Genomic DNA, 13,186 nt, shown 5'->3' with positions numbered 1-13,186 from the left:
TGTACACAAAGTCTAAATCAAATGTCACCATAAATACATTGTGATCCATTTCAGTTCCTTGATCCTGAAGATAATAACAACATTCAAACCTAAAATAATTCTTAGTCAATATTTCATTAGACAAGCTCAGCGGTAAGTCAATTTCTGTTCTTTGATTCAAATGATGTTTAATCGCATCTAAACCCTGTCGAGTAGGAATAGTTTATCAGATATATTGATAACATTTTTATTTTATTTGGTCATTTGGTGATGATCATGAATTGCAGGACGCCATCCGTGAAATTTACATTCGTATCAGACAAAGAACATATTTAATTTTTGGGATGTTTTGGTTAAGAAAGATGGCAATAGCCATAGAGGTATCCCGCAGCCACGTTCAGTACGATGTACCCCCAGCCGAATGGGAAGGACACAATGATCAGACCAACTATGAACAGCAAGGCTCCAACCAGGCTGTCCGAGCTCTCCACCCAGAGAAGAAGGTCCTTGAGGTACGGTACTTGCACACTTGAGGTGTATAGAAGAGAACGGATAGAAATCAGCTGCTGTTTAAGATGAGGGCGGACAAGTATGATTTTTTTTATGACCTTATTTCTATAATCGGACGACGTTCATTCTGATTTCATTCACCCAGTTCAATGTAACATCGAATGACACTTTACCGACATAGTCTAGGTTTATACAGCCTAGACTATGAATGAAAGTTTGCAACGTAGGTTCACACAGGTCGAGATAAATCTTTTGAGGTGACAGTGACACTTTCAATACCGCCTTGCAGACTCTTACCTGTATCTAGCTGATCTAGTGTGTAATCATTAATCCAGAGTTTCTATTGGACAGATTTAGGTATGTTTATCTCCATTTCATTACGTTTGTTTACGTTTAAGAAACGTTTTCAACAGAATCGGCAGAATCAATACACCACTGAGCACACGCAAATACAGTTCACTTTTATAGGCAGACAAACAGCTCGTTGTGTTTCTTTACACATCTGCTCTCTCACATTTTCCCTTCGCTTGTGGACTTCAGTGAACAACATAGCAGCTGTCTGTGACTAGGCGAAAAAAAAACTTTCCAAGCCAAACCTCCATATAATAACCGCTCCATACAGCCTACATCGATGTCACCATATTAGCTAGAGTAACGTCATAGTCAACATATCTACTAGAACTAACTTGTTAGTAAACCCACTACAATCATGCAGTACAGTGTACAGTCAGTAAGCAGTTTAGCAGTTACTCCAGCAGGCCCAAGTGGCAATACATTAGTAAAACCCAAAGCTTACCTTGACTTGGAAGAGTTCCAGTGTTGGACAGTCATAGCCAGCTAGCTAACATAGCATCCCTCTGTTTGAGCCAGGTGTTTGAGTAGGCTAAACTAGCTAGCTGCATTTGTTAGTTAAGTAAGTGAAAGTGATATTTTTTTAAACAAAATATAGCTAGCTCTCTTTCTTTTTCTTGCTCCTCCTTCATTTTTAAAATTAATTTGTTAAAACTGTTGAACTATTGTCTTTCTCTCTCTTTTTTATGCACTGCAGTGTTAGCTAGCTGTAGCTTATGCTTTCAGTACTAGATTCATTCTCTGATTCTTTGATTGGGTGGAAAACATGTCAGTTTGTGCTGCAAGAGCTCTGATAGGTTAGAGGATGTCCTCCGGAAGTTGTCATAATTACTGTGTAAGTCTATGGAAGGGGGTGAGAACCAAGAGCCTCCTAGGTTTTGTATTGAAGTCACTGTACCAAGAGGAGGATGGAAGCTATCTGTCCTCCTGCTACACCACGGTGCTACCCTACAGAGTGCTGTTTAGTCTACTGTAGACCTTCATTACGAAACCGTGTGTTTTAATACATTATTTGGTGACAGGGTAACTTTTTAAATGTTTCACTATTTTTATTTTTAAGATATTGACTGAGGAAAATGGTCCTCCCCTTCCTCCTCTGATGAGCCTCCACTGATATATATATATATACCTTTCTTCATTTCAGCAGTTATCTTCATTGAAATAGTTTACCATATGGCCAACTCCCTGCATTAGGCGCTTTTGTGGCTCTGATTTATCCTTTGATGTAGATGCCAAAGATGTATGTGAACGATTAAAAACAAGAGGGTATAAAGAATAATTATTGGACAATTGCCTTATTAAGAGAGTAAGACAGACTGTGGTGCATGCATTATGCTAACCATGTCAAATGAATCCCTCTGCAACTTTGGTGTCCACCTACATGTTACTGATGTGAAATGGTTAGCTAGTTAGCGGTGGTGCGCACTAAAAGCGTATCAATCGGTGACGTCACGTGCTCTGAGACCTTGAAGAAGTTGTTTCATTTGCTCTGCAAGGACCGCGGCTTTTGTGGCCCGATGGGTAACGATGCTTCGAGGGTGACTGGATCGTGCCCAGTTAGGGACGAGGAGAGGGACGGAAGTTAAACTGTTACATACAGTCCCATTTCAAGGTCGACCATGGAAGTGGTTAATAGACGTTTTGCTATAAGAGACCCTCAAATTTACGGCATTGTTAAATCGAATTAGCCGGAAAAAAAGCATCGTATTTCATGTCTATCATTCCTGATGGTAATTTTTCTTGTCACAACTGTGTCCACTGTTATGTCATGATCTCTTTATCCATCCACGTGCAGAGCATTGCATTATTAAAAAGGCAATGCCTTTATATGACCATGTATTGTAACGTGAAACATGTATTTCTAGATTAAACACTGATTCAGTTTGGTGAAATAGTGACTGTATGATTTTGTGTGTTGAACTTATTAGTCAATTGAAAATGTGCTTAGAGTTTTGAAACAACTCTCTTTTTTGATGATCTGTCTGAGTTTTTAGTAAGAGTTGTTAAAATGTTCTACGTGCTTGTGAAAATTGCACCAAAGCGACAAAAAAACCGTACATGTTCTGTTTACTCTGATATAATCTGTGGGATTTATGTGTGTGTGCATTGTATTAAAACACCACTAGAGATCGCTGTTGTACAGGCTTCTTTTACAGCGTTAACATCTCTGAGTTCTCACGTCTCACAACAGTCAGTCGTGTTGCTCCTGAATATCTCGTTTTAAATCACAGAGGAGGAACTCTGTGTATATTAGTAGCAGACTACTAATGTAAAATGTGTCTGGAAAAAAAAGTAGGAAGAGGTAAGACTGTTCTAAGAAAAAGTCCCGAGGCCTATAGATTATGTTTATGTATTTGTCAGATCACAACCTGTTTCAGGCCATCTGGTCCTTATTGCTAAATCTCTCACAAAATACACGCTTGCTAAATACATTTGACCATTCACCTAAATAGGGTAGGCTACATTTAAAAAATGTAATAATGTAATAAGGTATCTTGTATGATTACATTTACTCTCATCACTATCAAATAACATTAGCATTTGCTTACATTGTGAAATAAAATACGTAAGTAATCACACAGCTACACTAATTAGGATCCATTATGGCCTGCCTATTATGACTTGTTGAAAATTAAAAAACAATAGTGCTACATTTGTTTTAACGAAACATCATTATAAGAAACATAAATAATTATTCTCATTGGGATGCAAGCGACATACTGAAACATAGTTACAGCAGCCCACTGCTCAACATCACCGTCTTTCCCCTTTTATGACGGAAAAACGCGTCCCCTCACGCCGCACCTTCTATCGAGACGCGCAACGGCAACCTGTAGAACGCAACGCGAGTTGAAATGCACAGCGGTAGCGGTTGTATGAATTCTGTCGGAACATATCAGCTGATCTTTAGGTCGTTTTTTTCCGTTGACTTTTAGACTAGATTCATTCAACGGAACACAACTAGTTTATTACCAACATAAAAAAAGATCACCTGTAAAATGGATTGTTCTTCTGAGGCGGTGCAGTTGCTTTCGGATGAAGCCACCGCTCCATTGGAATTGAAAAAAGGAATGTCCATATTCCTGGATGTAAGTACTATGTATGACTTGAGGCATGCGGTCTTCATCCAGAAAGATGTGTATTGTTCACGTTATTCCCCTTGATACTGTGACTGTGAGACCGTAGGCTATAGTTTCATCGACAGTGAAAACAGAATGCCTAGCAGTTTTGCCAAGTTTCAAATAACTTCTCGATAGACTAATCGATAAAGAAATGTATTCATCATTTTTTAACTGATTTTACATACCTCTCTTAATTTAAGCAGGACAAATGCAATGCATTTCATCGGCAAAATTCAATAATATTTCCAATCCGTCCTTCTTGGGCTATGATGTTTCATTTATAGGCTAGCTACTTTGTCTTATGTAACTCATAGATTCATTATTTGTATCGCTATATATTCCATACATGTATACGTTTATTTATGTATACTTACACTATATCTATTCAATGCCATATATTATGTAACACATAGATGAATGATTTTACACGTTTTATTACACTATTCTGTGTCTGTAAAATCCCCAGAGGGTCTGTCTGCTGGCAGGGCTGGCTAGCACCAGACGTGTTCAGTTCACACAGTATTATAAAGTGAATTCATGTGTGCCACCCTATTCCCTATATAGTGCACCACATTTGACAAAAAGTAGTGCACTGTGTAGGGAATAGGGTGCCATTTGGGAGTACTGCAAAAGTTGACCTTTTCCCGTTAATGCATCACCTGCTGGGTGCGTCATAGTTGTTTGACCATCATTTGGCGTGTTAGCACTTCTAACTCATTCTCACCAATACTTGCTGCTCCAATTAGCTGAATTGATTTCACACGGATCCCTACAGATCTTTATAATGTATTTGCTATATAAATAATGGACATATTTTGTAGGCTATAGACAGGTTGGTGCACAACTATGGGGCAAAAACAAACGGGGTTGTGGGGCAAAAACAGACAGGGTTGTGGGGGCAAAAACAGACGGGGTTGTGGGGGCAAAAACAGACAGGGTTGTGGGGCAAAACAGACGGGGTTGTGGGGGCAAAACCAGACAGGGTTGTGGGGCAAAAACAGACAGGGTTGTGGGGGCAAAAACAGACAGGGTTGTGGGGCAAAAACAGACAGGGTTGTGGGGCAAAAACAGACAGGGCTGTGGGGGCAAAAACAGACAGGGTTGTGGGGGCAAAAACAGACAGGGTTGTGGGGGCAAAAACAGACGGGGTTGTGGGGCAAAACAGACAGGGTTGTGGGGGCAAAACCAGACAGGGTTGTGGGGCAAAAACAGACAGGGTTGTGGGGCAAAAACAGACAGGGCTGTGGGGGCAAAAACAGACAGGGTTGTGGGGGCAAAAACAGACGGGGTTGTGGGGCAAAACAGACAGGGGTTGTGGGGGCAAAAACAGACAGGGTTGTGGGGCAAAACAGACGGGGTTGTGGGGGCAAAACCAGACAGGGTTGTGGGGAAAAAACAGACAGGGTTGTGGGGCAAAAACAGACAGGGCTGTGGGGGCAAAAACAGACAGGGTTGTGGGGGCAAAAACAGACGGGGTTGTGGGGCAAAACAGACGGGGTTGTGGGGCAAAAACAGACAGGGTTGTGGGGCAAAACAGACGGGGTTGTGGGGCAAAACAGACAGGGTTGTGGGGGCAAAAACAGACAGGGTTGTGGGGGCAAAAACAGACAGGGTTGTGGGGGCAAAACCAGACAGGGTTGTGGGGGCAAAACCAGACAGGGTTGTGGGGCAAAACAGACGGGGTTGTGGGGGCAAAAACAGACAGGGTTGTGGGGCAAAACAGATGGGGTTGTGGGGGCAAAAACAGACAGGGTTGTGGGGCAAAACAGACGGGGTTGTGGGGGCAAAAACAGACAGGGTTGTGGGGGCAAAAACAGACAGGGTTGTGGGGCAAAACAGACGGGGTTGTGGGGGCAAAAACAGACGGGGTTGTGGGGGCAAAAACAGACGGGGTTGTGGGGGCAAAAACAGACAGGGTTGTGTTGCAAAACAGACGGGGTTGTGGGGGCAAAAACAGACAGGGTTGTGGGGGCAAAAACAGACAGGGTTGTGGGGGCAAAAAAGACAGGGTTGTGGGGGCAAAAAAAGACAGGGTTTGTTTCGATTGAAATCAGTCATAACACCTCAAAACACGACATGGTATCAAGAACAACACGAAAGAAGCTGAAACGATCAAGGATTCCCCTCTTGGCAGATTCTTGACCTCGGTGCTATCTGACCACTCAGAATCATATCAAAGCACGGCATCAATGAAAGCGCATAATTTTCCTGATGTTGTCAGCCAATTCCCGTCTATTTGCATAGTCTGGATTAATGTCGCCAACCTCTCATACATCCATGTGGTTTTGTAGATGAGATATTCTGTTTTATAATCATCTAATGATAAAAGATAGCGTTGCTTTAATCAGAAGTCTGTATAATTAAACAGATGCTTTATTCTTGGTTGGGGTCATTAGTCATGGAAATCTGGTGATGAGTGATATTGAATTGAAATGTCAATACTATTGACATTACATATCAGTACCAGTGATTCATTTCAGCCGGATCCTACCAGAACAGGATCCGGAACAGGATCCGGAACAGGATCCGGCACCTCTCAGTTTCGCCGGACGTGTCTTTTTCCCCCAGCGCATTTAAGCCAAAACCACGCCCCGTTATTCAGAGAGGCGTTCTTCTACACTCCCATTGGCTAGCTAGCGTTGTCTCACTCACAGCCGATCAGCGCAGAGACACAGTGACCTTCCAAGATAATTGATGTTGGATGTTGTCCAACTCCTCTTCGATGGCTGTGGAATGTTGTCCAACTCCTCTTCGATGGCTGTGGGATGTTGTCCAACTCCTCTTCGATGGCTGTGGGATGTTGTCCAACTCCTCTTCGATGGCTGTGGGATGTTGTCCAACTCCTCTTCGATGGCTGTGGAATGTTGTCCAACTCCTCTTCGATGGCTGTGGAATGTTGTCCAACTCCTCTTCGATGGCTGTGGAATGTTGTCCAACTCCTCTTCGATGGCTGTGGGATGTTGTCCAACTCCTCTTCGATGGCTGTGGGATGTTGTCCAACTCCTCTTCGATGGCTGTGGAATGTTGTCCAACTCCTCTTCGATGGCTGTGGAATGTTGTCCAACTCCTCTTCGATGGCTGTGGAATGTTGTCCAACTCCTCTTCGATGGCTGTGGGATGTTGTCCAACTCCTCTTCGATGGGAAGTTGCTGGATATTTTTTATTTACCGTTTGTTTATCTAAGTCTGTTAAGATCAAATCACATGTATTTATAAATCCCTTCTTACATCAGCTGATGTCTCAAAGTGCCGTACAGAAACCCAGCCTAAAACCCCCAAACAGCAAGCAATGCAGGTGTAGAAGCAAGGTGGGGCTAGGAAAAACTCCCTAGAAAGGCAGGAACCTAGGAATAAACCTAGAGAGGAACCAGGCTATGAGGGGTGGCCAGTCCTCTTCTGGCTGTGCTGGGTGGAGATTAGAACAGAACATGGCCAAGATGTTCAAATGTTCATAAATGACCAGCATGGTCAAATAATAATAATCACAGTAGTTGTAGAGGGTGCAACAGGTCAGCACCTCAGGAGTAAATTGGCTTTTCATCGCTGATCATTGAGAGTATCTCTACCGCTCCTGCTGTCTCTAGAGAGTTGAAAACAGCAGGTCTGGGACAGGTAGCACGTTCGGTGAACAGGTCAGGGTTGCATAGCCGCAGGCAGAACAGTTGGAGCAGCAGCACGACCAGGTGGACTGGGGACAGCAAGGAGTCATCATGCCAGGTTGTCCTGAGGCATGGTCCAAGGGCTCAGGTCCTCCGAGTGGGAAGGGAGAGAGAGGTCCTCTGAGAGAGAGAGAGAAAGAGAGAGAGAATTAGAGGGAGCATATTAAAATTCACACAGGACACCTGATAAGACGGATGAAATACTCCAGATATAACAAACTGACCCTAGCCCCCGACACATAAACTACTGCAGCATAAATATTGGAGGCTGAGACAGGAGGGGTCAGGAGACACTGTGGCCCAGTCCGACGATACCCCCGGACAGGGCGAACCACTTTGCCAAAGCACAGCCCCTACACCACTAGAGGGATATCTTCAAACCACCAACTTACTACTCTGAGACAAGGCCGAGTATAGCCCACGAAGATCTCCCCCACGGCACGAACCCGAGGAGGGCGCCAACCCGGACAGGAAGATCACGTCAGTGACTCAACCAACTCAAGTGACACACCCCTCCTAGGGACAGCATGGAAGAGCACCAGTAAGCCAGTGACTCAGCCCCTGTAATAGGGTTAGAGGCAGAGAATCCCAGTGAAGAGAGTGGAACCGGCCAGGCAGAAACAGTAAGGGTGCTTCGTCGCTCAAGTGCCTTTCCGTTCACCTTCCCACTCCTGGGCCAGACTACCCTCAATCATATGACCCACTGAAGAGATGAGTCTTCAGTAAAGACTTAAAGGTTGAGACCTAGTTTGCGTCTCTGACATGGGTAGGCAGACCGTTCCATAAAAATGGAGCTCTATAGGAGAAAGCCCTGCCTCCAGCTGTTAGCTTAGAATTTTTATGGAAAGTAAGGAGGCCTGCGTCTTGTGACCGTAGCGTACGTGTAGGTATGTACGGGAGGACCAAATCAGAGAGATAGGTAGGAGCAAGCCCATGTAATGCTTTGTAGGTTAACAGTAAAACCTTGAAATCAGCCCTAGCCTTAACAGGAAGCCAGTGTAGGGAGGCTAGCACTGGAGTAATATGATCACATTTTTGGTTCTAGTCAGGATTCTAGCAGCCGTATTTAGCACTAACTGAAGTTTATTTTGTGCTTTATCCAGGTATCCAGAGACTAGAGCATTGCAGTAGTCTAACCTAGAAGTGACAAAAGCATGGATACATTTTTTAGCATAATCTTTGGATAGAAAGTTTCAGATTTTTGCAATGTTACGTAGATGCAAAAAAGCTGTCCTTGAAACAGTCTTGATATGTTCGTTAAAAGAGAGATCAGGGTCCAGAGTGATGCCGAGTTCCTTCACAGTTTTATTTGAGACGACTGTAAAGATGAATTGTCAGATCCAACAGAAGATCGCTTTGTTTCTTGGGACCTAGAACTAGTATCTCTGTTTTGTCCGAGTTTAAAAGTAAAACATTTGCCACCATCCACTTCCTTATGTCTGAAACACATGCTTCTAGCGAGGGTAATTTTGGGGATTCACCAAGTTTCATTGAAATATACAGTTGTGTATCGTCCGCATAGCAGTGAAAGTTTCCGAATGACATCACCAAGATGTAGAATATATAGTGAAAACAATAGTGGTCCTAAAACGGAACCTTGAGAAACACCAACATTTACAGTTGATTTGTCAGAGGACAAACCATTCACAGAGACAAACTGATATTTCCAACAGATAAGATCTAAACCAGGCCAGAACGTGTCCGTGTCGACCAATTTGGGTTTCCAATCTCTCCAAAAGAAAGTGGTGATCGATGGTATCAAAAGCAGCACTAAGGTCTAGGAGCACGAGGACAGATGCAGAGCCTCGGTCTGACGCCATTAAAAGGTAATTTACCACCTTCACAAGTGCAGTCTCAGTGCTATGATGGGGTCTAAAACCAGACTGAAGCGTTTCTTATACATCGTTTGTCTTCAAAAAGGCAGTGAGTTGCTGTGCAACAGCTTTTTCAAAAACTTTTGAGAGGAATGGGAGATTTGATATAGGCCAATAGTTTTTTTATATTTTGTGAGTCAAGGTTTGACTTTTTCAAGAGAGGTTTTGTTCCTGCCACTTTTAGTGAGTTTGGTACACATCCGGTGGATAGAGAGCCGTTTATTATGTTCAACATAGGAGGGCCAAGCACAGGTAGCAGCTCTTTCAGTAGTTTAGTTGGAATAGGGTCCAGTATGCAGCTTGAAGGTTTAGAGGCCATGATTATTTTTCATCAGTGTCAAGAGACATAGTACTAAATCACTTGAGTTTCTCCCTTGATCCTAGGTCCTGGCAGAGTTGTGCAGACTCAGGACAACTATAAAATAGCCTCCAGCACTCTACTCAACAAACTGGATGCAGTCTATCACAGTGTCATCTGTTTTGTCACCAAAGCTCCATACACTACCCACCATTGCGACCTGTACACTCTCGTTGGTTGGTCCTCGCTTCATACTCGTCGCCAAACCCACTGGCTACAGGTTATCTACAAGTGTCTGCTAGGTAAAGCCCTGCCTTATCTCAGCTCACTGGTCACCATAGCAGCACCCACTCGTAGCGCGCGCTCCAGCAGGTATATCTCACTGGTCACTCCCAAAGCCAATTCCTCCATTGGTCTTCTTTCCTTCCAGTTCTCTGCTGCCCATGACTGGAACGAATTGCAAAAATCTCTGAAGCTGGAGACTCACATCTCCCTCACTAGCTTTAAGCACCAGCTGTCAGAGCAGCTTACAGATCACTGCATCATAGCCCATCTGTAAACAGCACATCTATCTACCTACCTCATCCCCATACTGGTATTTATTTATTTAGCTCCTTTGCACCCCAGTATCTCTACCTGCACATTCATCCTCTGCCGATCTAGCATTCCAGTGTTTAATTGCTATATTGTAATTACTTCGCCACCATGGCCTATTTATTTCCTTATCTTACCTCATTTGCACTCACTGTATATAGACTTTTTGTTTTCTTTTGTTCTATTGTATTATTGACTGTATGTTTGTTTATTCCATGTGTAACTCTGTGTTGTTGTTTGTGTCGAACTGCTTTGCTTTATCTTGGCCAGGTTACAGTTGCAAATGAGAACTTGTTCTCAACTAGCCTACCTGGTTAAATAAAGATGTTCTCAACTAGCCTACCTGGTTAAATAAAGATGTTCTCAACTAGCCTACCTGGTTAAATAAAGATGTTCTCAACTAGCCTACCTGGTTAAATAAAGATGTTCTCAACTAGCCTACCTGGTTAAATAAAGGTGTTCTCAACTAGCCTACCTGGTTAAATAAAGGTGTTCTCAACTAGCCTACCTGGTTAAATAAAGATGTTCTCAACTAGCCTACCTGGTTAAATAAAGATGTTCTCAACTAGCCTACCTGGTTAAATAAAGATGTTCTCAACTAGCCTACCTGGTTAAATAAAGATGTTCTCAACTAGCCTACCTGGTTAAATAAAGATGTTCTCAACTAGCCTACCTGGTTAAATAAAGATGTTCTCAACTGGCCTACCTGGTTAAATAAAGATGTTCTCAACTGGCCTACCTGGTTAAATAAAGATGTTCTCAACTAGCCTACCTGGTTAAATAAAGATGTTCTCAACTAGCCTACCTGGTTAAATAAAGGTGTTCTCCACTAGCCTACCTGGTTAAATAAAGGTGTTCTCAACTGGCCTACCTGGTTAAATAAAGATGTTCTCAACTAGCCTACCTGGTTAAATAAAGGTGTTCTCAACTAGCCTACCTGGTTAAATAAAGATGTTCTCAACTGGCCTACCTGGTTAAATAAAGGTGTTCTCCACTGGCCGACCTGGTTAAATAAAGGTGTTCTCAACTAGCCTACCTGGTTAAATAAAGGAGTTCTCAACTGGCCTACCTGGTTAAATAAAGGAGTTCTCAACTGGCCTACCTGGTTAAATAAAGGTGTTCTCAACTAGCCTACCTGGTTAAATAAAGGTGTTCTCCACTAGCCTACCTGGTTAAATACAGGTGTTCTCAACTAGCCTACCTGGTTAAATAAAGATGTTCTCAACTAGCCTACCTGGTTAAATAAAGATGTTCTCAACTAGCCTACCTGGTTAAATAAAGGTGTTCTCAACTAGCCTCCTGGTTAAATAAAGGTGTTCTCAACTAGCCTACCTGGTTAAATAAAGGTGTTCTCAACTAGCCTACCTGGTTAAATAAAGGTGTTCTCAACTAGCATACCTGGTTAAATAAAGGTGTTCTCAACTAGCCTACCTGGTTAAATAAAGGTGTTCTCAACTAGCCTACCTGGTTAAATAAAGGTGTTCTCAACTAGCCTACCTGGTTAAATAAAGGTGTTCTCCACTAGCCTACCAGGTTAAATAAAGATGTTCTCAACTAGCCTACCTGGTTAAATAAAGGTGTTCTCAACTAGCCTACCTGGTTAAATAAAGATGTTCTCAACTAGCCTACCTGGTTAAATAAAGGTGTTCTCAACTGGCCTACCTGGTTAAATAAAGGTGTTCTCAACTAGCCTACCTGGTTAAATAAAGGTGTTCTCAACTAGCCTACCTGGTTAAATAAAGATGTTCTCAACTAGCCTACCTGGTTAAATAAAGATGTTCTCAACTAGTCTACCTGGTTAAATAAAGATGTTCTCAACTAGCCTACCTGGTTAAATAAAGGTGTTCTCAACTGGCCTACCTGGTTAAATAAAGGTGTTCTCAACTGGCCTACCTGGTTAAATAAAGGTGTTCTCAACTGGCCTACCTGGTTAAATAAAGGTGTTCTCAACTGGCCTACCTGGTTAAATAAAGATGTTCTCAACTAGCCTACCTGGTTATATAAAGGTGTTCTCAACTAGCCTACCTGGTTAAATAAAGGTGTTCTCCACTAGCCTACCTGGTTAAATAAAGGTGTTCTCAACTGGCCTACCTGGTTAAATAAAGGTGTTCTCAACTAGCCTACCTGGTTAAATAAAGGTGTTCTCAACTAGCCTACCTGGTTATATAAAGGTGTTCTCAACTGGCCTACCTGGTTAAATAAAGGTGTTCTCCACTGGCCGACCTGGTTAAATAAAGGTGTTCTCAACTAGCCTACCTGGTTAAATAAAGGAGTTCTCAACTGGCCTACCTGGTTAAATAAAGGAGTTCTCAACTAGCCTACCTGGTTAAATAAAGGTGTTCTCCACTGGCCTACCTGGTTAAATAAAGGTGTTCTCCACTAGCCTACCTGGTTAAATAAAGGTGTTCTCAACTAGCCTACCTGGTTAAATAAAGGTGAAATAAAATACATTTAAAAAAAGAGCTTTGGAGAAATACGCAGATTCAAAGAGGAGTCCGTAATTTGCTTTCTAATGATCTTTTCATCAAGGAAGTTCACGAATTTAACACTGCTGAAGTGAAAGCCATCTTCTCTTGGGAATGCAGCTTTTTAGTTATCTTTGCGACAGTATCAAAAATATATTTTGGATTGTTCTTATTCTCCTCAATTAAGTTGGAAAAACAGGATGATCGAGCAGCAGTAAGGGCTCTTCGATACTGCACGGTACTGTCTTTCCAAGCTAGTCGGAAGACTTCCAGTTTGGTGGAGCAGCAGTAAGGGCTCTTCGATACTGCACGGTACTGTCTTTCCATGCTAGTCA

The 13,186-nt window shown here is 42.7% G+C and overlaps 1 protein-coding gene across 1 annotated transcript in view; it reads left to right on the top strand.

The window, feature by feature from the left end:
- Positions 1–3,645: 3,645 nt before the first annotated feature.
- Positions 3,646–13,186, top strand: part of necab1 (N-terminal EF-hand calcium binding protein 1) — a 98,648-nt gene continuing 89,107 nt past the window's right edge. Inside the window, exon 1 of the mRNA XM_042295061.1 lies at positions 3,646–3,929. Coding sequence (XP_042150995.1) covers positions 3,840–3,929 — 90 coding nt within the window. The 5' untranslated portion in view covers positions 3,646–3,839. The remainder of the gene's footprint in view (positions 3,930–13,186) is intronic.

Source organism: Oncorhynchus tshawytscha, linkage group LG13 (assembly GCF_018296145.1).
Source record: "Oncorhynchus tshawytscha isolate Ot180627B linkage group LG13, Otsh_v2.0, whole genome shotgun sequence".
NCBI classification, from domain to species: domain Eukaryota; kingdom Metazoa; phylum Chordata; class Actinopteri; order Salmoniformes; family Salmonidae; genus Oncorhynchus; species Oncorhynchus tshawytscha.
The sequence above is the reverse complement of the archived record's forward strand: the minus strand, read 5'-3'. Positions and strand labels throughout refer to the sequence as shown.